The 27,760-nt window shown below is 52.4% G+C and overlaps 2 protein-coding genes across 3 annotated transcripts; one reads left to right on the top strand and one right to left on the bottom strand.

Moving 5' to 3' along the window:
* Window positions 1–221: 221 nt before the first annotated feature.
* Window positions 222–9,047, top strand: QPCTL (glutaminyl-peptide cyclotransferase like). Of its 2 annotated transcripts, XM_032388693.1 has the most exons (7): window positions 222–480; window positions 956–1,099; window positions 1,884–2,165; window positions 3,563–3,715; window positions 3,802–3,901; window positions 4,423–4,539; window positions 6,586–9,047. In XM_032388693.1, the coding sequence occupies exons 1-7, from the start codon at window positions 271–273 to the stop codon at window positions 6,729–6,731; spliced, it is 1,152 nt and encodes a 383-aa protein (XP_032244584.1). In that variant the 5' UTR covers window positions 222–270; the 3' UTR covers window positions 6,732–9,047. The 2 variants fall into 2 exon arrangements, with proteins under 2 accessions (XP_032244584.1, XP_032244585.1); XM_032388694.1 differs by lacking the exon at window positions 6,586–9,047 and having other exon boundaries at window positions 4,366–4,450.
* Window positions 9,048–12,594: 3,547 nt separating this feature from the next.
* FBXO46 (F-box protein 46) lies at window positions 12,595–26,986 on the bottom strand. Its single transcript, XM_032388953.1, has 3 exons — window positions 26,914–26,986; window positions 12,871–14,740; window positions 12,595–12,620 (listed from the first exon to the last, which is right to left on the bottom strand). The coding sequence occupies exons 2-3, from the start codon at window positions 14,660–14,662 to the stop codon at window positions 12,595–12,597; spliced, it is 1,818 nt and encodes a 605-aa protein (XP_032244844.1). The 5' UTR covers window positions 14,663–14,740; window positions 26,914–26,986.
* Window positions 26,987–27,760: the final 774 nt, after the last annotated feature.

Below are 27,760 nucleotides of genomic sequence, written 5' to 3'. Positions count from 1 at the left end.
ACTGGCTTCCTTTCCTCCGCTGAGGCGGAGCCTACCCCTTTCGCGCTCCCTTTTGGGGTTGTGCAACCCTCAGGGGAACCAACCCTAAAAGCCCCAGGGAGACAAGAAGGCGTGTTCTCGGAACGAGAGTCCCCATTGGCTTTACTGATCGAGGAAGGGTGGGATGGTGCAGCCTCTCTTATTGTTCATTGGTCCGGTGATTCCATGGGGTGGGATTTGGCTGGGCCTAAACTATCCGCGGTCCCGGACCGGTTTCTGGGCGAAGCTGCCATGCCTTCCGGGGGCCGCGGGCGGTCCCGGCTGCGGCTCGGGGAACGTGGCCTCTTGGAGCCACCCTCACCGCCCAAGCGCCGCCTGCTCCCGCGGGCGCACTTCTTGCCCCTGCTTCTGCTGTCCCTGGCCGTGGCCTCGGCGTTCTACACCATCTGGAGCGCCTGGCACCGCCAGACTGAGGAGCTGCCACGGGGCCGGGAGCTGCGGGTGAGGCCGGGCAGGGGCACGGGCACCGCGGGAGCCCTCATTCCCCGCCTCGCCTTCCCTGAGGTCTCAGGTTGACGTGGCTGTATCGTATGGCTCTAGCCGCAGGTGCTGCGGTCTCCATCGTTAGAGCGCATGCTCGTTGCTAACGAACTGAGGCTTCGGGCTTGTTCTGCAATAGGTGGTTCTCCCTAAGAGGAAGGGTCTGGAGTAGTAAGACTTGGGAGTTCTGGGTTCCAATCTGAAAGTCAGCTATTTGGAAGAGTCCTTCCTCTGTCTCGGCCTTGATTTCCCCATCAGGATTGGGGTGGGCTGGACCTGATGGGCTTAGAGGGACTTTTCCTGAGTCTCTCGGCTGGAGGCTCGAATTAGGAAGAAGAACCGGGGTTTCTTAGGGGCGATGGCGTTCGGGTTAGGGTCGGAATGGGGGTTGCTCTCACACTCGGCTCTTCTCTTCCCTATCCTACCCCCTCCCAAGGGCCGGTTGATCGGAAGCCTCTCCGAAGCTCGGCTGCGGAGGGTGGTGGGGCAACTGGACCCACACCGTCTCTGGAACACTTATCTGCGCCCCCTGCTGGTTGTGCGGACCCCGGGCAGCCCCGGCAATCTCCAAGTCAGAAAGGTAAAGGGCCCCACCTCCAACCCCTGACCCGCAGCCTGCCAGGGAATAGGAAATAGGCATTCTGCCCAAGATCCCCCAAGCAGCTAAAACGCAGAACTGGGGCTCTGACTGGAGCTAATCTGAATCTAGAATCCCACGTTGGTAACCACTAGGCTGTATTGCCCTTCATACTCTCCCCAAAAGCTTACTGTGTGCTAGGCAACAGCTCTATGAGGTGAGCACTGATGTAATCCTCACTATGCAGATGGAAATTGAGGACCGGAGCAGTTAGGCATTTTGCCCGAATCCCACAGCTAATAAATGGTATACCTAGGGTTTCAACCCAAATTTCAGATTGGTTCCAGAGCTGGCACAATGACATCTCTACATCGCTTCCCAGAAAGCATCCAGTCATTTGAAGACTTACCCCCTGAGTTCAGATCCCACCTCAGCCACTTGGAGTGTGACCCTGGATTCGTTTCTTAACCTCTCTGTGCCTCAGTTTCCTCATCTATGAAATGGAGCCGTCGACAGTGCCTATTCCTACAGGGTTCCTAGAACAGGGCTCGGCACACAATGAGCGCTATCGAAGAGTGAGCTGGGATTAGTCTTGGCATCGAGAGGCGGGGTCACGACAAACCTGGCACTCAGTAGGCCCTCAGCAAAAGCGTGTCAAGGGAATGATTTAAACCAAAGTGGGGATTAGGAGTCAGCCCGACTGCTCTGCATGGCTCAGGTCACATGGCCCTTCTCCCAACCTCCTCCCCAGTCCCCACCCACCCTCCCACCTCTCTCCTGCCACTAGTTTCTGGAGGCTACACTGCGGACCCTGACTGCAGGCTGGCATGTGGAACTGGACCCCTTCACGGCCTCGACACCCCTGGGGCCACTGGACTTTGGCAACGTGGTGGCCACGTTGGACCCAGGGGCTGCCCGTCACCTCACCCTTGCCTGCCATTATGACTCCAAGCTCTTCCCATCTGGTTCGAATCCCTTTGTGGGGGCCACGGATTCGGCTGTGCCTTGTGCCCTGCTCCTAGAGCTGGCCCAGGCCCTCGACAGGGAGTTGAGTAGAGCCAAAAAGCAGGTGAGGAGTGGGTGGAGGGGTGGGAGTCTGGGGCTGCCTCGACCCTAGTCTAAACCCCCCATTCTTCCCTGCCTGGACTTATCTTCCTGCCTCCGTTCCACACACGCAGTCACAGGGATCTTTCCCTCCTCCCCTGAATGTCAGATCCTGTCTCTCCTCCACCCAAAGCCCTCCCAGAGCTCCTACCCCATTGCAGGCATAAGCGAGAGTCCTTATAGGGGCCTCTGAGTTGTGCCCTGTTACCTCTCAAGTCTCTTCTCCCACCCCTGTCCCTCCTCACTCCACTCTAGCCACCCACCTCCTCAGCGTACCTCAGACTCACAAGGCTCACTCCCGCCTGAGAGCATTTGCACCTGCCGTTTGCGCTGGCTAGAATGTGCTTTTTGCAGATACCTTCCTGGCTGGCTCCCACCCTTCATTCAAGTGTCCACTCCGATGTCACCCCCTCAGAGATGGTTTCCCAGCCACCCTGAAAGAGCTCCCTGTCACTATCCCAAGCATTTCTGGTGCTTTATGTAGATGTGTTTGCCTGTCTCCCCAGCTAGAACAAGCTCCCTATAGGCAGGGATTTGGCTGCTTTTGTTTTCTGCTGTATTCCCTGGGCCCACAAGATTACCTGGTGTAAATTAGGATGTCAAGAGAAATGTGTGGAATGTATAAATGAAAGAAAGCACAAATCCCCTCCTGCTTCTCCCTTGCTCAGGCCCCTTCCGTGGCTCAAACCCCCTGTAACAAAGCCCAAGTCCCTGGTATCTGCTCATTCCTCGGGCCTCTTCACAAAGCTCTCTGGCTCTTGTGCCAACCCTTGGCCATATTGCTTCTTGCCTGGGAACATTCTCCCCGCTGCCCCATTTTGCCAGGCCAGCTCCCACTCACCTCCGTGCAAACGTCCCTTCCCAGCAGACCCAACGTGCTCCGCAGGCCAGGTTATCCCCAACTCCCTTCCCATGCTCTTTTAGAACCCCAGAGTTCTTGGAAGCATTCGTCCAAGTGCAGTTCACTGCATAATGATTTGTTTGTGGGTCTGTCCCTTCTGCTAAAGGAACCTAAAGAATAACAGTAATAATCAGAGCTGCCCCTTCTTAGTTACTGTATACCAGGTGCTATTCCAGGACCTGGATTCACATCCTACCGTATGATTAGAATTGTTATTAACCCCATTTTGTCATCTGATGCCTTGAGAAGTTAGTAACTTACCCGTAACTGCCTGGCTACAAAGTGGCCAAGCCAGGATTTGAACCCAGGCGGTCTGGCTCAGAGTCTGCACTTCTGGCCCCCACCCTCTACGAGTGAGGAGACCTAGTTTGCGCTATTCAGCGGTGCAGGCGGGCAGGAAATGCGGATGGGTCGAGGCCGAGGGCTGGAACCAAGCCGGCCCTGACCCCCGGCTCCCACAGGAAGCCCCAGTGACTCTGCAGCTGCTCTTCTTGGACGGTGAAGAGGCACTGAAGGAGTGGGGGCCCCAGGACTCCCTCTATGGCTCCCGGCACCTGGCCCAGCTCATGGAGTCTGCACCCCACAGCCCAGGCCCCACCAGGATCCAGGCTATCGTAAGACCAGGGCCCCACTGGGTTCCGGCGAGGGAGGGAGAGGGCAACGCAAGGTTGGCGAGATCCCACCTGGCCTCTCTCCCTAGGAGCTCTTCATGCTTCTTGATCTCCTGGGCGCCCCTAATCCGAACTTCTACAGTCATTTCCCTCACACGGCCCGCTGGTTCCATCGGCTGCGGAGCATCGGTAAGGGTGAAGGTGGGGGCAGGCACCAGCCTGGGATGTAGGAGGGAAAGCCTGGTGGGGTGGGTCCCTGTTCTCTGAGGGGTCATCCAGCCTGCCCTCCACCTCCCTACTCTCTCTCTAAGGCACTAGGGCAGAAACACACAAAGATCCCACAGCAGGCAAGTGCAGTGATTCCACACAGTCTCTGGGGTCCAGTAGCCCTGGCTTTGAATTTGGGCTCTGCGTCTTCCCAGCTGGGTGAACCTGGGCAAGTGGCTTCAACTCTCTGAGCCTCCATTTCCTATCTGTAAAATGGGCACAATAGTAACAATAATAGGGGTATCTACCTCCTAGGCTCAGAGGGAATAGAGGAGACTGAGAACACAGTGAGCCTGTGGAAAGGGCTAGCTAATTACATCCTTGTGGGGATGTAAAGATTAGTTCTTTACCCCCAGGCCTCCTGCCCTGCCCTGATCTGTGTGCAGGAGAAACTTTGACCCTGAGGGGGCTGACCCTTGCTCTCTAATCCCCACCACCTCCAGAGAAGCGCCTGCACCGCATGAACCTGCTACAGTCTCATCCCCAGGAAGTGATGTACTTCCAGCCTGGGGAGCCCCCTGGCTCTGTGGAAGATGACCACATCCCCTTCCTCCGCCGAGGTACTTCCTGGGCTGGGGGGGGGAGGGGGTGCGGGGAGGGGGCTCATGGCGTCCAAGGGAGGACAGGTGGGACCTGGCCCTGGCCCCTTCCTAGGGTCGGGGACTGGTGGCAAGTTGCTGAACTTCTTTGTGCCTCAACTTTCTCATCTGTAGAATGGGAACACTAAGAGCCCCTATCTCAGAGTTGTTGAGGGGACTGAATGAGCTCTTACAGTAAAGACGTTACTTGCATAGTGCCTGGCACACAGTAAGCCTTCAGAGAACGTTAGCTAGTACTGTTGGTGCCTCAGTGATCAGATTCCAGTACTTGTCTTTCAAGGCCCTGGGAGTCCCGCAGAATCACCAGAGGAGCTTCGAAAAATGCCCAGTTGCATTTCAGGCGTTTTTCATTTCACTGAACCACAATCTTGGGTCTCTGCATTATTTTTACAAAACTCCCAGATGATTCTGTCGCACAGACAGGGCTGAAGACATCTGGTAGAGGGGTTCAGAACATAGGTTTTAGAATCGGACAGGCTGGGGCGCCTGCGTGGCTCAGTCGGTTAAGCGTCTGCCTTCGGCTCAAGTCATGATCCCGGGGTCCTGGGATCGAGCCCCGCATCAGGCTCCCTGCTCAGTGGGGAGTCTGCTTCTCCCTCTGCCTCTCCCCTCCAGCTTGTGCTCCCTCTCCCTCTCTCTCTCAAATAAATAAATAAAATCTTAAAAAAAAAAAAAAGAATCGGACAGCTTGGGTTCTAGCGTCTACCACTTACCATTGGTCGACCAAAGGCAGATTACTCAGGCTCTCTGAGCCTGTCTCCTGCATTTCTTCTGGAAAACGAAAAGACACATACATACATACGAACCCACCTCTTTGTGTATATTCGTAATCACAGGGTTGGGAGGATTGAATGAGATTAGGTAAAATGCCTTCTCATGCAGTGCATGGCATATTATAGTAAGCGCTAAAAACTGCTTTTAAAATTTTTACTCTCTAATTTACTCATTCCATAAATATGCCATTCCTGACAGTGCCTTTAGTGATTCTTTCAGTGATTATTTCCCAACGCAGGTCCTGGGCTGGGTGTGCAGGATACTGTGATGGCCCAAAACCTGCCTGGGTCCTGTCCAGTCGGGGGAGGGGACAGATATTTAGCGAATCTTGACAAACACAGAGGGAAGCGCTCGGAGGATGGGAACCCATCATAATGCAGGGATTAGGAACACAGACTTGGAAGACAGGTGGCCCGGCTTCAAATTCTCACTGTGCTGTTTACTTGAGACAGGACCTTAGGCAAATCACTCTGCCTGCCTCTGTGCCTCGGCGTCCTCCTTTATAAAATAGGGGTAAATATAGGATTATTGTAAAGGATTACTGTAAGGGTAAAATGGTGTGTGTGGCCTTAGCTGAGGGCCTGGAATAAGAAGGGCGCCTGGCTGGCTTAGTCGGTAGAGCATCCGACTCTTGATCTTGGGGTCGTGGGTTTGGCCCCACATTGGGCATAGAGATGACTTAAAAAAATTTTTTTTTTTAAAGATGCAAGCTATGGGGCACCTCGGTGGCTCAGTTGGTGAAGTGTCTGCCTTCTGCTTGGGTCATGATCCCAGGATCCTGGCATGGACCCCCCACACGGGGCTCCTTGCTCAGTGGGGAGTCTGCTTCTCCCTCTGCCTCTGCTTCGCCCCCTGCTTGTGCACTCTCTCTCTCTCTGTCGAATAAATAAATAAAATCTTTGGAAAAAAAAGTGCAAGCTATCAATAAAGAGAAAAAGAACCTAATAATAAACCTGGCAATATGAGGTCAAAGACATCTTTCCCTTCTTCTGGTCTTTGCATAATCCATTAGGTTTTGAGTTTCTCTAGTTTGTGTGTGAGAACAATAGATATTCTGTATATATATATTTAAACTAACATGTTGCCCTCACATGCTTAAAATCATCATTCAGAGTTCTTCAAGTGCTGGGACAGAGTATCTTCTGGGTGGGGGTGAGGCAGGTTTCCCCAGGCCCAGGGCTGGGCTTCTGGGTCAGCCATCAGCCTGACCGAGCTTCCCCTCTCTCCTGCCAGGGGTCCCGGTGCTCCACCTCATCTCCATGCCCTTCCCCGACGTCTGGCACACACCCCATGACTCTGAGGCCAACCTGCACCCCCCCACGGTACACAACCTGAGCCGCATCCTCGCCGTGTTCCTGGCTGAGTATCTGGGGCTCTAGCCTCCGTGGCTGACTCTGAAGAAGTGCCTGGCCAGGACATGCCAAGGACACATGGAACCAGCTCAGGCCAGGCTTCCCCGGGGTATGCTGGCTTATCCTTTTTTTTGGTATGGATTCTACTTGTGCTATGATTGGAAGACCCTCTTTCCTTTGACTATCTCAGGCTGCCACTCTTTAAAGACATGGAAGAGACGAGAAGACTGTGGGGGCGGCAGCCGAAGAAATAAGAGCTTGGACCCCGTCCTGGAGGAAGCACTTGGTCTGAAGATTTGCAGGGGCCAAAGGCTGTTCTCAGTTTTATAGTTGGCACACCTTGGACTGGCATCTGGACCAGCAACACCACCCCACCAAATGAATTCTCTGTGGCTTATGTTTTTAGGTCCATGGATTGCTGTGTGGGGTCCACAGGGGATGTGCTTAGAAGCAGGAACAGAGGAGGTGGAAGCCAATATTTGGGAACTCGAGTCGGCCAGACCCAAGGGCAATGAACCAGTGTTTCTGTGAAACATATTCTACAGAATTAGCATAACTAGATGTTGCATGAAAAAGGGGATCGAAGATGCGGGGTGAGAAATGAGTTTCTTCATTGCACAATGTGAACTTTGAAGAGTAAGGCAGAATGCAGTGTTGTTTCCCCAAAGTATTTCAACGTGGAACCCCTTTATTGGGAAGCTCCTGAACTAGGGTACCTCAGAAGACACTTTGGGAAACGCTAGGTTTTGACAGTTGGAGTGTATTCGTGGGAGGAATGAGTAGGACGGAGTCACTGCCAGTGAGTTCTACCAAACCATCCCTTCCCTTTCACTTGTGGGTAGAGGAGTGTGAGATGGTGGGTGTCACCGCAACTCTAAGTGATGGCTTGAGGAAGTACTTCCCAACCCAGCTACGGTTCAGACTCAACAGGGGGTGCTTATTAAAAATGCAGACTCCCAGGTTCTACCCCAGACCTGCTGAATCAGAACTCCAGGGAGGGGCTGGGACTCTGTAATGAGCACCTGAGGGAGTCTCCCGATCAGCGAAGTTGGGGACCTGCTGTCCTTAAGGATACAGTGTGGTGCGTTCCCTGCGGCTTAGCAAACCTTCTCAAAAAAAAAAAAAAAACCCATAAAATAGGGGGCGCCTAGAAAGGGAGACCTCCGCCGGGCTCCGTGCCTGCCGGTTTTGTGACTTCGACGGAGCCCTGGTAGGCAGTGGGGAGGCCAGGCGAGGATGGAGAGTGTGCAAAGGTGAGCACTGGCCTTCCAAGCCAGCTCGGGGCTGGAGAAGACTCTCTGGAGTCTTCACTCATAGGCTGAAGCTCAGGATCTCAAACGAGGGAGGATAAACAGAAGGTCCTCGTTTGTAGTTTTCCACTGTAGCTGACATGTATTGGGCCCCTACTGTGTGCACTTGACACATATCAGCTCATAGTCTCCGCCCAAGTCCTGAGGAGGGTACAATTTCCGTTCCCTTTTGCAAAGAAGGAGGGTGAGGGCTGAGGGTTATGACCCGGGTGTTTACAGAGCCACGTGCTCCCCCCCAGCTGCAACTCCTAACCTCATGTCCCATCTCCCAGAGATCACCTGTGCTGGACCAACAGATGGTTGGCAGCGAGTAGCGCCTCCCGAGGCTTAACTGACTACAAGCTAGAGCGAGCAGCGTTGGTGGGGGAGGGGGGAGACTAACGACCTCTAAGAGGTGGAGGTGGCATGAGTCCCGCATTCAAAACTGGAAATTGACAGACATCAACAGCCAGGGCGGCAAGGCTCCCCAACCACAGGGATGGCTTCTGTTTGTTCATTTCTTGTGTGGCAGGCACAGTGCCAGGCACGTGAGAGCACCCCATCTCCCCTTCAACTCACAGCCACCCCAAAAGTAGATGACACCATTTCTGTGTTCAGAGACCGGGAACCATATGCTGTTACGCCCCAGGCTCCCGATGGGTCCCTGAAAGACCTCCCGCTTGAGTACTGCACACCAGGCACTGGGCAAGGGGGCCTGATGCCCACTTTCCCTCTGGAATCTGGGGCAGGGATCATTAGCCCATCTCACAGATGAGGCTGCTGCTTGGCAGGATGTTTTCCCCAGCTCCCGTCTGTCCCCCAAACTTCACACTCTGACAGGCCCCCTAGGTTTATCTGACAAGCACAATGCCTGAGCACTCTAGGTGCTGACGTCTCACAAATCGATCTTTTTGGAGGACTGTCAGGATTCTCATTTTTCACCTGAAACAGCTTGGAGAAATCAATAGCTGCAGATCACGTGTCTAGGTGCACTTTTCTTTAAAATTCATCCTGCTTTGGGGTGCCTGGGTGGCTCAGTCGTCAAGCGTCTGCCTTCGGCTCAGGTCATGATCCCAGAGTCCTGGGATCGAGCCCCGCATCGGGCTCCCTGCTCAGCGGGAAGCCCGCTTCTCCCTCTCCCACTCCCCCTGCTTGTGTTCCCTCTCTCGCTGTCTGTCAAATAAATAAATAAAAATCTTAAAAAAACAAATTGCAAGAAAAAAAAATAAAATTCATCCTGCTTACAATGCATTGGGCTTATCGGTGTCACTCATCAGTCTGGAATTCACAACCATCCTGTCTTAAAATATTATCTTTGCACCATTGTCTCTTCTGATTCTAGAAGGTCAACTGAATGTGTTATAGATATTCTCACTCTATCTTCCATTAACATTTTTTTCTTTTTTTTTTGTTGTTTCTGCCTCTGTGCTACTTTTTGGACCTAGCTCTAGTTCAATCAATCTTTTTTTTCACTTGTGCCTGATTTGCTCTTGAGCCCAGCCACTGAGTTTTTACTTTGGGTTCTTGTGTCTGGGGCTTTCTCCCTTTCCCATCTGCTAGGCCATTACTTAGTTCTGGGCTGCCTGCAGAGATTTCCAAGCTCTTCTACACATTTGCCCTGCTCGCTGAAAGCAGAGTGATCCTCTGGAACCTTTCATAAGCCGTAAGCGCAGAGTATCCCCCACTTTCCAAAAGTTTGTGTCCCGCCACTGCACTTTCACAAAAGACCTACCTTAGGGTGGCTCAGTTGGTTAAGCGTCTGCCTTCAGTTCAGGTCACGATCCCAGGGTCCTGGGATCGAGTCCCACATCGTGCTCCTTGCTCAGCAAGGAGCCTGCTTCTCCCTCTGCCTGCCTCTCTCCCTGCTCGTGCTCTGTAACAAACAAAATCTTAAAAAAAAAAAAAAAAACCTACCTTAGTACCTGTTATCACTAACAGAAAGAGATCCAAAGAAGATTTTCACTTTTTTGAAAAAAGCCGTTATCGTACTAAGGCAGATCTTTTGTAAAAAGCAAAGTGGTGTAATCTGAACTTTCGGAAAGTGGGGGAGACCTGTATTCTAATCCGTGACTGGCGGGTTCACCGTCCAAAGCCCTTGTGAGTCTGCTTTTGCTCTGTTGTCTCTTCTGGTTCTTGTTCGTGATGCTTTATTTCCACGCATGTTGGGTGACTTGACTGTGGGCTGCTCATTGTCTGAAAATCATTTGTGGGGATTCTAGATGACAGTTCTTTACCCCGGAGGATTTATCTTTGTTCCTGCCAGACAGCGCAGCTCAGAAGTACCCCGAACACACGGATGATGCCACAAACCTGAGCTGAGGGCCAGCCTGTGTCTGCAGTCTCAGGGGCCACTTTCTTCTCTCCTTTGGTCTTGTGCCCCCTTCAGCATTTAGAACATCTCTGCAGTCTTCTGGGCCATCATCCTTACCTGAGCTTGTAGAGCTCCTATTAGATTGCCCACCTTGGTCTTGACTTCCGCCTGCTTGTCCCAGTAAGACTACAAATTGGAAACCCAAGTTTGTCGGCACAAGCAAATGCCCTCAGAGCAAAAGTGGCTTCAGGGTCCCATGTCCCTTCCCCTGAAATTTTTGGCGTGGCGTATCCTTTAACTGTATTATATTGGCTAGTTGATGCTTTTATGATTTTTTTTACCACCTCTCCCTCTTTTTCAGCAGGAGTCCAAATAATCTGGCCCCTCCCTCCAGAGAAAACTGAAATCCCACAAAGCCAAGCCAAGGGTCAAACCCAGGTCTCTCTGATTCTGAAGTCTAAGTATTCAATAACTACTATGATACATCCTAGTCTCTATAGTCATTTTTTTTTTTTAAGATTTTATTTATTTGACAGAGAGAGACAGCGAGAGAGGGAACACAAGCAGGGGGTATGGGAGAGGGAGAAGCAGGCTTCCTGCTAAGCAGGGAGCCCGATGTGAGGCTCGATCCCAGGACCCTGGGATCATGACCTGAGCCCCGTCTCTGGTCATTTTTATTCCCTGATAACAATGTCAGAGACTGTGGGGGCGCCTGGGTGGCTCAGGTGGTTAAGCGTCCCACTCTTGATTTTGGCTCGGGTCATAGGATTGAGCCGTCTCTGGCTCCATGCTGTGTGTGGGGCCTGCTTGGGATTCTCTCTCTCCCTCTGCCCCTCTAATAAATAAATCTTAAAAAAAAAAGTCAGAGACTGTTAATTACCTCTCACTACCCATTCTTTCCTCTTCCTTTATACTTGAATTTTTTAAAATGACTTAATTCCCCTTTTTTATTTAGTAAATAATTGACTGTTTTGAAGCTTTAATTACAGGGATCTTTAGTAGTTTTTTTTGTTGGGCATATGTACCCAGCTGAAAAACTCCATGTCCCATTCTCCCTTGCAGCCCTTCCATATGGCTAAAGCTCAGACCAGTGAGATGTACATATAAGTATAGTGTAGTACTTCTCGGAGGAAGGAGCCTTCTCTTCCTGCAAATTGGTGATGGTCAGAGTTCTAGCAGATCCACGGCCAAAGGACAGTGAGCCAGAAGCAGCCTGGGTTCCTGATGACTTCAGAGCCACCATTATCTGCCCACTCAGGATTTCTGAAGAAATGAAAACTATCTTGTTTAAGCTACTACTATTTTGAGATTTTTGAATCCAAACTGACACAGATGAAGAGTCAAAAATAATCTCGAGCTAAGGGACTTGGCGAAGGATCCTTCTCCCAATCTTTCCCAGCTCACCATGCAGTGCTCCGTGGCTCCCTTCTCTCCCCAACCCCCTCCCTGAACAACACACAAACCAGTCTGGGCCCAGCCTTATAAATATTGATTTTATAGAAAGGACCAATTCAAAACTGGTCAGATGCCACACACCAGAAGCTTCCAGAACCACAAGGATGAAAAAACAAAAAAACAAAAAACCCCAAATGGAACAAACAAAAATACCCCAGACCAACCTGCTTGAAAATCAAGGTCTCTGTTGACCAAAGGATTCTAAAGAAACACATATGGCTGAGGCTAGACAGACCCCAACGCCTGAACGAGTACCCAGAGTGGAAGGAAAAACAATCCAGAAATTCAAAGCCACAGTCCCTGCCCACCGGCCCCCCACGCTGTCAAGAGCGAGGCAAAGGGCTTCACAGCTTTTTTTTTTTTTGCGGGGGGAGAAATGATGGCAATAGCTTCAATAATGGGAGGAAGGGAATCTTTATACTTCAACTTTTTTTTTCTCTTCCCCTTTGGGGGAAGTGAAGAGACCGGTAGCTTTAGGTTAAGGAGAAAACAGTGATTTTTATTGTTTTAATGGGGGAAAACGTCTAGAAATGGCAGGCTGCCACGAAAAGTGCCACATCTGATCTGTGATCTCACTGGCTGACAATTCCTTAAGAGGAGGTGAGCCCCGGGGTGGTAGGTCAGAAGAGGTACCAACCTTGTGCCCTGCAGCCTCTCGGGAGAACACAGCTCCAGAGACAAAGAAATGGGGGGGGAGGGGGCCAGAATGGGGGAACCCTTGTGGAGTACCAAAATTAGCTGCCTTCTGCTCCCTGCTGGTGGGTCCCTGGGGTGTAGAGTGGCAGGGAGGGGGCTGGAACTGAATGGAGAAGTTGAGATGCTGATAAAAAACACCCTACTTGAGGGTCCACGGCCCTGGGTCTGAAGAGTAGAAAACCAATAGGCGTCAGTCGATCAGAGTGCTTTCTCAATCATCCCCCTGAACCCCATCTCAGTTCTGGAGGGGGATCAACGCCGCCTGGACTGGGGGTACGGGCTGGTGACCCAGTCCTGGCCCTCGGCTCCCGGGGGGAGGGGGGAGGGGTGGGCACGGTGGGCTCTCCCCCCCCCCCCCCCCGGCTTCACCTCCCTTCCTCCCGGCCAGCCCGGCCCCCGCCGCCCCCGCCCCCGCCGCCGCCGCCGCCGCCCGGCCCATTGCAGGGCAGCACCCAGTTGTTATCGTGCAGACCCAGGCGGCAGCCGGGCGTCTCGCGGTCGGCCCGGCGGCAGCACATCCAGTAGGAACGTCCGTAAGGCAGGTCGTGGTGGTAGGGCTTGGGGTGCCAGCGGCAGAGCGACACGTCCCCCTTCTCGTATCTCTTGCGGCACTGCTTGCAAGGGTCATCGCGATACAGCGGGTCGCGGCTCCAGCGCGAGTCCGTGGCCCGCACGCCGAACGCCTCGATGATGCCCTTGAAGTGGTGGCAGGTGCACTTGAGGGCCGCCAGGGCCCGCGTGGGCAGGAAGCTGAAGATCTTCACCAGCACGTGCTCGGGCAGCAGCAGCATGTACTGTCGCGGCTCCAGCAGCCGCTGGATCTTGAAGCGGATCTCCAGGAAGTCGTGGGACACGTGCCGGTAGAGGCGGCACAGGGACGTGTCCGCGGCGCCCTCGGCATCGTCCGGGCCTGGCGCGGCGGCCGGGGAGTCGGCCGGGGCTGGCTCGGGGGGCCCGTCTGGGCCGCGGGACTGGAGGAAGAAGAGCTGGCCCGGTGGGGGCGGCTCCTCGGGGCTGACCGTCAGGCACACCGTCTCCTCTTTCACGTTCTTGGTGCCGTCCTTGCCGAAGAAGACGCACTCGTCCACCACCCCGGTCACCACCACATCCACGTGGAAGCCCGATGCTCCGCAGTCCCGGGCAGGGGGCGGAGGGGGGGCCGGGGGAGTGTCCTCAGTCCTGGCAGGGACCGGCGTCTCCCCCTCGCTGGCCTCATCCGCCCGAGCCAGAAGGAACTCCACGTTGCTGGGGAGGGCGTCCCGGGAGGGGCTGATGAGCTGGTACAGGTCGCAGGTGATCTTGTCCTTGGCCCGGGCCCCGGGGCCTGGGCTGCCCGGGTAGGCACAACCGGGCCGGCCCCCGCTCCCGTTGGGCAAGCTGCCGTCCGGGGCGCGGGGCTCTCGGCCATTGGAGATACGGAAGGCGATGCGTACCTCCCCGGGGCCTGGCCCGGGCCGCTCCTCTTTGCGGAGGCCTTTGGCTGGAGGGCTGTCCCGCTGGGCCTCGAAGTGGGCCACCGCCTCGGCTACCCGGCTGCAGTCCCCGCCACCAGGCCGCCGTTCGGACCCCAGCCCCTTGGCAGGCCCGCCCTGCTCGGCTGACACGAAGACCACAGGCGCTGGGGTGCCGGGGCGTGGGTAGTTCTGCAGGGCCAGGGCGGCCCGCTGTTCCACCAGCGCCACCATCTCAGCCACAGAGAGCAGGTCTACGTCCTCGCCAGCCGAGGCTGGGGCCCCCTCAGAGGCAGGGGGCGCCTCTGGGCCTCCTGGGTCCGGGGGAGCCTTTGTAGGCTCAAGACAGCGCCTCCTCCGCTTGGCCTTGGAGCTGTCACTGCCCCAGTGCCCCTTGACCTTCATGGAGCTGGCCCGGCTGCCCCCACCACACTGGTGGGCCACAAAGAAGGCCACCTTCTCCTTTGTATTCCCGGGCTTGATGACGTACCACGTGTCCAACAGGACTCGCCCCTCATCACCAGCAGCTGCTGCTGAGAGGAGCGGGGCCGGCTGGGAGGCAGGGGCCTCCGTGGCCAAGGTGGGCGGGGTGTTCTCGGAGTGGGCAGGCCCGTGGTCTGGCTCAGCCCCGCTGCCAGGCTCTGGGCAGGCCGCCGGCTTGAGGGCTGCAGTAGGCGGGCGAGGCTGGTTCTGTGAGTAGGTGCCAAAGGGCCGGGGGCACCACAGCTGGAAGGGCAGGAGGCTGCCTCGGTCCATCCTGGGGAATGGTAGCAGACAGGCAGGGGTTCACCGCATTTCAGGACCTGGATGGTCAGGGGAGGTTCCACAGGCCACCTGGGGACAGGAAAGAGGAGGTTGGGGAGCTGGGGGGGGATAGCCTGCCCTTCTCTGACCACCCCAACCTCAACTCCTGAGGGGACAGACCAAATTAGATCTCTATTCCTGCCGCACTGCACAGGTGAGCAAATGGAGGGTTGCAGAGGGAATGAGAGCTGGTCTTTAAACACCCAGAATGGGGGCATCTGGGTGGCGCAGTCAGCTGAAGGTCTGACTCTTGGTTTCCGCTCAGGTCATGATCTCGGGGTCGTGAGATTGAGCCCCAGCACGGAGTCCGCCTGAGGTTCTCTCCCTCTGCTTCTCCCCTGCTGGCTTGAGCCTAGGCTCACTCGCTCTCTCTTTCTAAATAAATAAAATCTTTAAATAAATAAATAAAACACCCAGAATGTAACTAAAGCTGGCAGCTTGTTCCAATCCCGCAGGTCATACTCCACGGCCCAACTGCTTTCACTCACGATCCAGAGGCCTCCTGCTGCCATAACCCTGAACTTAAGTGAAAATACCCACTGACAGACAGCTCCTCCTTCTTCCATTTGCTCACCCAGTAGCCAGTTCCTGAAAAGACAAGAAATTCCCAGCCCTGCCCACAGCTACAGTACTTGAGCCCACGGAGGAAGGAATGAGGCAGGCTGGGCAGGGGAAGAAAATTTGAGGTCAGAGCCAGCCAGGCCCTTAAGAAATAAGCTCTTTGGGGCGCCTGGGTGGCTCAGTCGGTTGAGTGTCCGACTCTTGGTTTTGGCTCAGGTCGTGATCTCAGGGTTGTGGGATCGAGCCCCGCGTTGGGCTCCGCACTCAGCACGGAGTCTGCTTGTCCCTCTCCCTCTGCTCCTCTCCCCCACTCATGCGCTCTCTAAAATAAATAAATAAATAAAAATCTTAAAAAAAAAAAAAGAAATCAGCTCTTCACTTTGTTCGAGTCCCCAGGCTCCCTGAGAATCTCTCAAAGCTGTGTATCCTCACCCAGAAAAATGCACCCACTTGCACAAGACGGTGTAGGTAATGAATGCCCTTAAGCTCAGGCATAGACCTCTGGGATAAGGCCTGTTCTCATCTAGTTTCCTCTTCAAGTTGCCCACAGGTAGACCGAGTGGGGAAGGGTTACTTATCATAAAACCAGGCCCTCAAACTTGGTTTCAGGACTTTTTAATTCAGGGCTCTCTTTTTTTTTTTTAAGATTTTATTTATTTATTTGAGAGAGAGAATGAGAGAGAGAGAGAGCATGAGAGGGGGAGGGTCAGAGGGAGAAGCAGGCTCCCTGCCGAGCAGGGAGCCCGATGCGGGACTCGATCCCGGGACTCCAGGATCATGACCTGAGCTGAAGGCAGTCGCTTAACCAACTGAGCCACCCAGGCGCCCTAATTCAGGGCTCTCTTAACAATGACCATTTTAGGGGCACCTGGGTGGCTCAGTCGTTGGGCATCTGCCTTCGGCTCAGGTCATGGTCCCGGGATCCTGGGATCGAGCCCCGCATTGGGTTCCCCGCTGAGCAAGGGGCCTGCTTCTCCCTCTCCCACTCCCCCTGCTTGTGTTCCCTCTCTCTGTCAAATAAATAAATAAAATCTTTAAAAAAAAAATGACCATTTTATTTTGCAACGACTTTGTGCATGACCTAATCTGGAAGCCATTCTGCTAATGAGTCTGACATGACCACTCTCCACTGCAGGCCCAACAGGTAGCATATTCCTCCGTCTCGATCATTCCCTGGGCCCATCTCCCTCCAGTCATCTTGAAACCAAAATACTCTCCAAACCTCAAATCTTCCACATGCCCATAGACCAGGGGTAAGCAAACCATGGCCCACGGCTTGTCTTTGCCAATAAAGCTTTATTGAAACATGCTCATCTATGTATGGCTGCTTTCACGCTACAATGGCAGAGTAGTTGCAACAAAGGACATATGGCCTTGCAAAGCCTAAAATACTCATTATCTGGCCCTTTATAGTAAAAGTCTGCTGACCCCTGCAGTACAGACTGACCCCACCTATAGATGGCTAAGTTTACCATCCACCAATACATCTAAATGCCCAGGCATAGACACGAACACAGCAAAAGCCATTTTCTATAGATACTATCTCTCTACAACTTGGCTACCCCCTGAAATCCTCCAATCAGTTCCTACCCTTATCTCCAGAAGATAAATGCCCTCCTCCAAATATCCAGACCCTTTCAAATCCTAATTTAAACTTCCAAACCTATAAATATCCCCTCCAGCACAGAAGGACCCAATCTCAAGGAACGCCTCCCAAATCCCATGTCCACCAAGAACTCCAACATACACAGCAATCGCCCAAACTCACACATGCCCCAAAAGACCAGTTTCCTGAAATCCTATACTCCCCTTCAAACACTTTCTAAATCTCCACATGTATTTCCTAATTCCTAACAGAAGCCCCCCTAACTGCAAAAAAAAAAAAAAAAAAAACCTCACAAAAACATAAAAGCTCCCTAACACATAAGACTAATCCCAAACCATATATTTCTCAAAGCCCAAAAAACCCCCAAACAATCCTCACCAATGACACGTGCTTCCTGCAGGGCTCACTGGAGTTTATTAGGTACTGTTCTAACCATTCCCGCTAATCCTCCCCAGTCCCTTTGAAGCAGGTAGTCTATTAGTCCCAGTGTCCAGATGAGGCACAGAAAGGTTTAACCCCACATCGCGGGTCAGACAGGTAGGAAGGACTCGAGAAAGGCGAAAGCCCAGGCATTCTGGCTCCAGACTTGGCACCCCTGGATTCTTTACTTTGCTTTTAAGTCTCCCCATGAGCTTCCCAAATCACGTACCCACCAAACACCCCCAACCGCAAAGGAGACCCCTACAATACAACGGAAACTTCAACATTACATAAAAGAACCCAAACCCAAGCCCCAAGGCTCCCCCTAAGCTCAAGGGAACCCCAAGTATCCCCCACACCCACGCAAACACTTCAGGCCCCAAAATACCGCTTAACTGCAAAGGGAGCCCCCCAATTTTGTAACCGCCCCCCAACCCGCCAACCCACTCAGACGACCCTCGAAACCTAAACACGCCCCTAAAGTACCCTCACCGGTGAGCCCCGCCCCCCCAGCGGCGGGAGAGGGTGGCAGCGCACACGCATGCGCACGAGAAGAGGGCCCGCCCCCTCGCTCTTTCCCCCCCAGACTTCGCGCGGACAGCCGCGCGACTAGTTTCTCTCCGCCCCTTTGTTGACAGACCCGCGCGTGACGCCCCCAGCCAATGAGCGGCTGCCGTTCGGGGCCGTGCCCATATAAGGAATGCCTTGGCGAAGGGGCCTAACTTCGAAAGAGGGAGGAGTAGGCGAGAGGTGAAGGGGGTGTGGAAACAGTGGAGTGTAAGAGAGCGAGGAACAATTCCCAACTCCTTGCTAAAACGGAGGAACAAGGTCAGGAGAGAAGCCAAGGTATTCAAGGAGAGGTTTATTACACGACGTTCCCTCTAAACAGGAGCCCTGATTGACAGTTGAGATTTAAAGGACCAAGCAGCTCCGGGATTGAGACTCGAGGGCGGAAGGAAACCGGCAGAAAGATAAGCGCCCAGGTTTGGTTGGAAACCCTGAAGACCGAGATTCCCTGCGGGAGAAACTGGGCAGCAGAATCACTTCATCCTTGAAGAACAAATGGCCGAACCCTGCGACGACTCCCTCGGCACTGAGTTCAGCCTCGGGGCTTGGCATCAAGGATCAGGCTGTGTGGCCAAACGCACCTTTCCGTTCAGCCTGTCCAACCAAGCGCCCCAAATCTGACTCAGACTTAGTACAAGAAAAGAATATCAAATACCCCGATAATGCTTTTTAAATATTAATTACCTGTTAAAATGATAATACTTAGGATATAATTTAGTTAAAGTACTTAAAATTAACTTCATCTCTTGACTTAAGATTGGCTACTATAAAATTTTAAACTATACATACGGCTCGCATTATATTTCTATTGAACAGCGCTGGTCTAGATCCTTTCAATGCCAGGCCCATTCAAGAGACACCCAAAGGGGGCTCCACTGTAGGCGGTCACATGTCCCCCCACCACCCTGCCCCAGCCTTGCCTGCTTCCAACCATCCTGCAAGTCACGGCCAGAAGGGTCTTCTTATAGCACAAACCTGACCCCGTCCCTACCCTGTTCAAAAACTACCATGACTCCCCAGTACCCCTGGGGAAAAGCCCAGGTACCCAGCAGGACAGGTTGCCCACACAGAACTGGTGTGAGTTGGAGCAGGGATGTGAATCCAGGAATCTGATTCAGGACTGCTGTGCTCTATTATTGCTTTGCTATATTCTCTGGTGTCCTAGCTCAGCCATTCCCTCCAAGAAGCTGAAACCCCTAGGCTGGATCAGACTCCACCTCTGGGCTCTCACCCACATTGGCCTCCTGGCTTTTTATTCCTCTAGAGTCACCAAGCTCTTCCCTTCTGTGGTCTTTGCATTTGCTGTTCCCACTAACTGGAATGCTTTCCCCCCAGATCTCCACATGGCTCAGTTCCTTATTTCATTTGCGTCTTTGCTCAAATGTAACTTTAACAGAAAGGGCTTGGCCGAGCTTCCTTCTTGGAAACCTGCCACCTGACCAGAGGAGGACCTCTGGGTTCCCAAGTCCCAGCCCTGCCCACTCCAGCTATCACTGTTCTAGGGATGGATCTGGTCTCCTCTACGGGACAGTGGACCCAGTAGGGCCAGAACAATCAGGGTCATCATGGTGCCCCCAGCCACACTGCCCAGCATGGGACTGAATGGATGAATCAAAGCTCCCTCCCCTGGAACAACAAGTCCTAAACTTTATGAGGCCTGGGTGTGCCTGGGTGTGAAACTGTTTCACACCCAGGTTCTGTCTGGGTCCTAGGTCACCGGGGCAGAATTTTCTAACTTCCCACACACTGAGCCCTCCACGAGGCCTTCCATTAGGTCAGCTTTCAGAGAATGCTCCATGAAGATCCGTTTATTATAAAACATCATGACCCAGAAAGACTGAAAATTTTTTTAAAAAATGGAAAAAGACCAGACAAATATGAACCAAAAGGTAAATAGAAGAGAGACAATATCATTTAAAAAAACAATAAGGGGGGGTGCTTGGCTGGCTCAGTTGGTAGAGGATGCAACTCTTGACCTCGGGGTTGTGGGTTCAAGCCCCACGTTGGGTATGAAGAGGACTCAAAATAAATTTTTTTTTTTAAGATTTTATTTATTTGTCAGGGAGAGAGAGAGAGAGAACAAGCACAAGTAGGGGGAGTGGCAGGCTTCCTGCTGGCAAGGAGCCCAATGTGGGGCTCGATCCCAGGATGCTGGGATCATGACCTGAGCCGAAGGCAGACGCTTAACCGACTGAGCCACCCAGGCGTCCCTTAAAAAATATTTTATTTATTCATTTGTCAGAGAGGGAGTGCGCACAAGCAGGGGGAGAGGCACAGGGAGAAGCAGGCTACCTGCTGAGCAAGGAGCCTGACGTGGGACTCGATCCCAGGACCCTGGATCATGACTGGAGCCAAAGGCAGACTCTTAACTGACTGAGCCACCCAGGTATCCCTCAAAATAAAATCTTAAAAAAAAAAAAGTAACAGCTGACAAAAGCAAAAGGTATTAGTAGGCACAAAGATGGTAACGAAACAAACTGACCCATTATATACAAAAGTTCTCAACATATGTGCTAACACGATGGCCTCAAAATGTATAAAGGAAAAAACAACAGAATGGCAAGCACTTTGGCAAATCCACAACTGTGATGGGAAACTGCAATGTATCTCTCCGTAAGAGGTGGGTTGAACAGATAAAATTAGTAAGGAACTGAACCCCACGATCGACACTCGGTGGGATGTGCCCAACTATTCGAGAATCCAGTTTACACCCCTTATCTGACAGTCTGAGGTCCTCCTGCTTGCTGGCTCGGAGCTGGTCGCCTGGCACACAGAGATGACACTGAGCTCACCAGGAGGAGCTCGTGAGAAAGGGGGCAGACATCCAAATAAACCATCATGATCCGCATGAATATATTAAGAGAGAAACTGATCACAAAGGCAGTTCACACCGGAGCATCATGGTTGGGAGCCAGGCTTTGCTCGAGGCATTTTACAAATATTAACTCACTGAACTGTCACATCATCTCGCTATTCTTAACCTCATTTCAAGGACGTGGAGGCACGGAATGGCGAAGCGATTGCCCTCAGACCCAGCTTTGTGGCAGGAGTTCCTGAAGTGGCCGGCAGCTTTAGTCACTGAGCGGCACTTTTGTGCAGATCATCTTACTCGGTCCTCAAACAGGAGCAGTCCCCCTCACCGAGAGCCACAGACAATGGCCTTTCTCTTCCCGATTTATTTTTTTCCTTAGCACATATCCCTATCTAATATACTAGAAACTTTGTTGATAAAGTTTCTTGTCAGTTTCCCCTCCCAGGACCAGTATTTTTGCCTATTTCACTTAGCTGCAGGATCCCCAGCTTTTAGAACAGCACCAGGCACTTGGCTCCTGTAACTGAGCTGCCTGGAACAGGAGACCCCGGCAGTGTGTTAGGAATGAAGTCTCTTGTGCTGAACGGACACTTCCACAGCTCTCTAGGGGATTTGTATGCACATTTGAGAAGGAATGCCCTAACCCATCAGAGGTGTGCAACGCATGTTTATTTGAACAGACTCCTAAGACCGCCACGCCGTCCGTCTTTACATGTGCTACTGGGGACCTCTTGGGAAAAGCCGGCTGGTTCCAGCCAAGTCCACGTGTGGAAATCCTGCTCCCAGGACGGAGGCAGGTTGGCACCCCTTCCAGGAGCTAGTCCAGCATCCTCCCAAGCTATTTGGGATCTCTTCCTCCTGAGGCCTCCTCTGGCTGCCCCTGTCACCTGTCATTGCCGAATGACAAAGACCTGGGTGAGGGCCTCTCTCCCCTCCATGCTGTGGGTTTCTGGAAGGCTGGGACCTCTCCTCAAAGGCACAGCTGCTCCAGCCTCCGCACTTGGCTCACTGGCCTAGTTTAGCTCTTCCGGCTCCATCCTTTCCACAGTAGCTGGGGAGATTGCTCCAAACATAAATCAGACCGTATGAACTCCCCTGCTTAAAACCTTTCTGTGAGAGGCGCAAGTTTGCAAAAACAAAAATACATGTCCGGGAACCCTTCTCAGGAAGCTACCGGAGGATTTGCTTCACCAAAATGAAGCGGTGAACAAAGAGAAAAGGGAGCTATCAGATCAAAGACAAAAGTCTAGCCCAGAAGAGAGGCAAAAGGGCATCCCCAGATGAAGGTAAAGGGAGAGCCTGGGAGCACAGCTTGCAGTAGGTCTAGGGAGAACCTGTTTCCACAAATGCACAAAGAAAAGAGAGAACAAGCTAAGCATGCACCCTAAGAAGTTGGAACCAAGGGGCGCCTGGGTGGCTCAGTCGGTTGAGCTTCTGACTCTTGATTTTGGCTCGGGATCTCAGGGTGGTGAGATCGAGCCTGCTTGGGATTCTCTCTCTCCCTCTGCCCCTCCCCCCGCTGCCGAACGCTCTCTCTCTCTCAAATAAATCTTAAAAAAAAAAAAAAAAAAAAGTTGGAAGTTGGAAACTATGTCAGCTATAGCAGAATAAAGCAAAGAAAGAAGATAGGAAATAAAAAGTGGATGCCTGGCTCCTCTCACTCTGACTCAGGTGAGGCCCGCCCCCAACCCTGGGGCGCCTCCATCCCACAGACAGGGTCATGCCAGCACAGGGCTGGGCACAGAGCAGGTGCTCAGGGAATGCACTGGTCCATGGTCATGGTCACAGGAATCGGTGGCAGGATACCAGGGCTCTGTTCCTGGCCCTGCTCCTTCTATCCCCCACCCTCTTGACCCCCACTCCCATCCCCACTCAGTCCACAATCTTGATTCATCTCTCCCTTGGCTTTTTGGCCTCAGGGTCGGCCGCCCTCTCTCTCCCTCTCAAACCTTCCTTTCCAACAGCTCTTGCTGACGGCAGGAATCATCCAAATCCTCAGGATCTAGAGATCCAGGATGCAGACAGAATCCAGGCAGGGCCTGCAGACACCCCAGCTTTCCCACTTTTGGGGGTGTGTCCGTAGGTTAGGGTGCTTAACCCTTGGTGCCTCAGTTTCCTCCACTGTAAAATGCAGATAATAACAGTACCCACCCACGGGCTGCCTGATGATTCACGGAGATCAACCCAGCAGAGTGCTCAGTGTCAGCTAGGTACTAAGGAGAGGCTCAATATTCCGGCTCTGGGCTTATCAAGGGAAGGGGAGACTCAGTACCTAGGAGTTTGGAAATCACTGACTAAATCAAAGACTTCGTCCCTCTTTACTTCATATTCTGAAAGGAAACTGACCCTGGCTCCTCCTGGTAGTCAAAATATGGTCATTCCTTTGTTACTGTTGCGTATTGGGTCTCAACTATTAAACGGATATTTACAGACCAGCTACTGTATGCCAGGCGCCTGTTCTGGGCACGGGGGGTGGGGGGGAGGAGACAGAAATCCTCGCCTTCGCGGGGCTGACATACTAACTGGAGACAGGGACAGTAAAAATAGAGTAAGTCTAAGGTGGCAAGTGCTATGGGGAAACAAATATAGCAAGTTAAGAGGACTGGGAGTGGAAGTGGGGGGTTCTGATCTTAATCGAGGGGTCAGGATGGCATCACGGAGCAGGTGACGAGCGAAGCCTTTCAGAAAACTTGTGGTTTTAGGAATCATACAGCGTTGCCAGAGCTGCTAGAAATACCCCATTAGAAATGGTAAAAATAGGGCGCCTGGGTGGCTCAGTCGTTAAGCGTCTGCCTTCGGCTCAGGTCATGATCCCAGGATCCTGGGATCGAGTCCCACATCGGGCTCCCTGCTCGGCGGGAAGCCTGCTTCTCCCTCTCCCACTCCCCCTGCTTGTGTTCCTGCTCTCGCTGTCTCTCTCTGTCAAATAAATAAATAAAATCTTTAAAAAAAAAAAAAAAATAGAAATGGTAAAAATATCATGTTGTATGAGTAAGCTTCGGACAAGCACAGGCTGAAAACACATTGAAGATTTTAAGAAGAGGCAAAATGACTTGGAAAGCGGACACATTTTCTCAGACAGACAAATAAAGGAGAGGGGGAAAAAAAAGTGTCACATGACCTCAGGGGCCCAGATGTGACTTTCAGGCACAGGGATGAGTGAGAGGCTGGCCAACTTTCCCCCAAACCAAGAGGTTTTCAGAGGCTTCGTGGAGAGCTGAAGACAAAGTGTTAAAGACCCCTGAAGTTCATGACGCAATGACAAGCAGGCAAAGCTAGCATAAGGAGCTGCAAATGAATCAGGGAGAGAAAAACCCAAACCCGAAAAATGAGCCCGAGTGCCACCAATGCTGGGACAACAACGAGCTCCCCAAGGGCAGGGTGTCAGTCTGCACACACTAGGTGCTCTATCAACACTGTGGCCCCACTCAAGGAATGAACCCCCATTTTCCAGAAGAGGAAACTGAGGTCCAGAGGGGTTGAGTGACTTGCCTAGAGTCACACGGCTAGTGTGTGATGGAGCCAGGATTCAAATCTGGGTGTTCTGGTTCCAAAGCGCATGAGTCAGGGTTTTTTCTTTTTTTTATTTTATTTTATTTTATTTTTTTAAAGATTTTATTTATTTATTTGACAGAGAGAGACACAGCGAAAGAAGGAACACAAGCAGGGGGAGTGGGAGAGGGAGAAGCAGGCTTCCTGCCGAGCAGGGAGCCCAATGCGGGGCTCGATCCCAGGACCCTGAGACCATGACCTGAGCCAAAGGCAGACGCTCAATGACTGAGCCACCCAGGCGCCCCCAGCGTTTTTTCTTAAAAGAATAAAAACCATAAAGAGACCTCAGACTTACTGAAAGCTTCATATGGACTACACATTTTATACAAGTTACCTCATCAACTCTTTACAAGAGCCCCATGGCTGGAATGTGGCCCCATTTTGCCCGAGAAAACTCGAGGGCCAGAGTGGGAACACAGCGTGGCCAAGGACACACAGCAGCAGAGGTAGAGAGCTGAACCTGGGCCTATCTGAGGCCAGTGCTTTTAACCACAAGCTTTCCTATCAGGGCCAGAGAATTTATGTGATAAACTCAGGCAGCCTCACAACAAATGAACCAAACTGTTTCAAGATGAATTACAGTTACCAAACTGCCCAGTGAGGCTGGAATAACCAAAAGGTTGGAGGGAGAAAACACAGTTGTCAGAAATAGCTCCTATTCACTAAAATACCTGGAGTTGGGCCAGGCTGGGCATTGGCAAGTGAATTATTTATATCTGGCTAGGAATCGGGATGGGAATGGGGACAGATTGAGTTTCTGAGCACCCCTTCGGGGAGTCGCCCTTGGACTTGGAAGCCCAGGGGTGTAGAGGGTGGGAAACAAGAAGAGACAGATATGGGGGCAGCCTGTGGGAGAAGGAAAAGGAGGCAGCCTGGCTGATGTCTCCCTCACTGGTCCCTGTCTTCTGCGTTCTTTCTCAAGTCTGTTTCCCACTCTCTGTTCAAAAAATGACAACTCATGTGTATTGAGCACTGACTCCAAGAACTTTACGTGCTTACCTCCCTGAACCCTCTAACCTTCCTAAAGTTACTGATCCCAATTTATAGTTTTGTTTTTTTTTTTTTAAAGATTATTTATTTATTTATTTGAGAGAGAGAGAATGAGAGAGAGCAAGCACATGAGAGGGGGGAGGGTCAGAGGGAGAAGCAGACTCCCCGCCAAGCAGGGAGCCCGATGCGGGACTCGATCCAGGGACTCCAGGATCATGACCTGAGCTGAAGGCAGTCGCTTAACCAACTGAGCCACCCAGGCGCCCCCCAATTTATAGTTAAGGAGAGACCCAAAGACTTGCCCAAGGTCACACGACAAATGAATGGCAGGGCTAAAATTCGAATTGAAGACTGCTTCTGCTCTGGAGTCTCTGCCCTAACTCATAACACTGTATTTCAGTACAAGGAGAGGGGGCGAAATCACAGTGGTGAAAGCAGATTCTGAGCCAGTATGCCTAGTTTGGAATCCTGAGTCTACCGCTTAATGCTGGATGACCTTGGGAAAGTTGCTTAAGTTCTCTGTGCCTCTGCTTCCTTTGGGGAGAATGGAGATAACCCCACCTATAGACCTCAGGGGTGCTGTCAGAATTAAATTAGTTAATATGCACGAAGAGTTAAGAAAAGGGCCAGGCACTTCCTAAACTGTAAGTGTTAGCTGTAATCCACTGTGGAGAGCCCCTGCCTGCTTCTTAGCTGGGGTGTGCCCTGATCAGTGCCAGGTTTTGAGAAAAACGCCTCTGGGGTTGGTCTGATAAGAAGGGAACCCATTAGCACCTGTGACCCAGTCACATTCCTCGGGTGGGGAACTTCCCACCAACAGCTCCCAGACTGAGGAATTATTGCAAGGGAGGGTAACAATCTTAAGGAGTCTCCCCTCTTCTCAGTGGCAAGTTGTTCCCACAACACAGATAAGGGCACCGAGTTTCAGAGAGGGGAGACTTACCCAAGTCTCAAAGGAGTGACAGATTAAGAGATCAGAATGCTGGACTGCCAAAGCACAGAAAGCACTACACTTTTCAAGATCCCTCTGGAGAAATGAGAGTGCAAAAGGTTCTCTCTAAGGCTCCTTCTGGCCATCTTATCTACAGTTCTGTGACTGTCCAGTTTCTCGGGAGTCTCTGGCTGGTCTAGGCAAACTATCGTTGCATCCAGGCGCCTAAAGCCATGCTCCCCACCCCACCCCCACAGTACGGCAGCCTCACCAACACACCACTCTACCATTGATTTCTCTCTCCCACCACCTCAGCTTGCCCTCCTGCCCCTAATCTGATCTAGAGGCCCTAACCCACCGCATCCACGGCTGGTCTCTCCTTCGGAGTCTACAGTCCCCCTCATTCATCTAGCTCTGACCCCCATGCCTTTCCGCATCCCCCAGGCTACCCGCCTCGAAACTGCTCCCTTCAGGGCCTCTGCCGGGACGCCCAGCCCCTTCTCCCAACTCGGGACTCCCTTCCCCAGCTCTGAGCTCCCTTACAATCAATCCCAAAGCTCGACTCCTTCCCCACCTCCAAGACCCCTCCCCAGCCCCCATTCTTCTACTACTCCCTCCGGCTCCCATTCCTCCCGCACCCCTCCCCAAAGCGATCTCTCGTCGCCCAGCCCCTTCTTTAGCCCCAGCTTCTTCCTTCTCGCCACCTGGTCCCGAACCCTCGCCCCAGCTTTCAAGAGCCCCCGGCCCCGACTCTGGGTTCTCACCATCTCCCCGCGCCGCGGCTCTCTCGGCTACGCGGGTTTCCCCCACTCGCTCCTCTCCAACCTCCCCTTCCGGGTTCCCGCCCCGAAGCCCGCTGGGAATTGGAGTCCGAGCGGCCACGGACTACACCTCCCAGAAGGCAGCGTGACCACGCTTGGAGGTGGGGAAAGGAAGCAAACTGGGCGGGCTGAGGACAAGAACGACTCTAACTCCTAGGAGGCAGAGAGGGCGCTTTATAGCGCAGGCGCAGAGAGCGCCCCCGCCAGGAGGACTGGGAGATGGAGTCCAGTCTCCTCCATTTTGGCCCGGGGCCCCTGGAAAGAGATTGAGCAAATTTCAAAGAGACGTTTGTGAGGGGTGAAGAGTTGGGAAGGAGCAAGTTTATCGATTTCCTTATGCTTATTAACATAATAATTAACAGTGCCTTGTACTTTCTCAAGCATTTTTCCATCTCTTCCCCCCCATTTTCTTACCATCACCTCCTCTAATTTACAAATGAGAAAATTAAGCCTTAGGAGGGAGGAAAGCCCCATGAACTAGGAACTATTCAATATCCTAGAAGCTTCACGAGGACAGGCACCTTTGTGTATCTCATTCAAGCACCCAGAACAGTGTAAATAAGTGTTGTGTAATATTTACTGCATACTAACCATATGCCAGACACCCTGCAGACAACCCAAGTATTACCCCAAATTTGTAAAAGTTAAGGCAAAAAGAGATGAAACCTCTTCTCCATGGCAACTCAGCAAGAAAGTGATTTGAACTGAAGTGTGTTGGACATCAGGGCCTCTACTCTCCACTCGGTCGTTAGATCGCTTCCCCTTAAGCTATATTTCCCAGTCTATCCTC

The sequence above is a fragment of the Phoca vitulina genome, unplaced genomic scaffold (genome assembly GCF_004348235.1).
Source record: "Phoca vitulina isolate PV1807 unplaced genomic scaffold, GSC_HSeal_1.0 scaffold52, whole genome shotgun sequence".
NCBI lineage: Eukaryota > Metazoa > Chordata > Mammalia > Carnivora > Phocidae > Phoca > Phoca vitulina.
This window is presented reverse-complemented; position numbering and strand designations above follow the sequence as displayed.

Coding starts and splice junctions, on each gene's coding strand:
- QPCTL (XM_032388693.1), top strand. CDS start 271: ATGCCTTCCGGGGGCCGCGGGCGGTCCCGGCTGCGGCTCGGGGAACGT. Junction 2,166..3,562: donor TGAGTAGAGCCAAAAAGCAG/GTGAGGAGTGGG, acceptor CGGCTCCCACAG/GAAGCCCCAGTGACTCTGCA. Junction 3,716..3,801: donor CCACCAGGATCCAGGCTATC/GTAAGACCAGGG, acceptor CTCTCTCCCTAG/GAGCTCTTCATGCTTCTTGA.
- FBXO46 (XM_032388953.1), bottom strand. CDS start 14,662: ATGGACCGAGGCAGCCTCCTGCCCTTCCAGCTGTGGTGCCCCCGGCCC. Junction 12,621..12,870: donor GCCGGGCGGCGGCGGCGGCG/GCGGGGGCGGGG, acceptor TCTACTCTTCAG/ACCCAGGGCCGTGGACCCTC.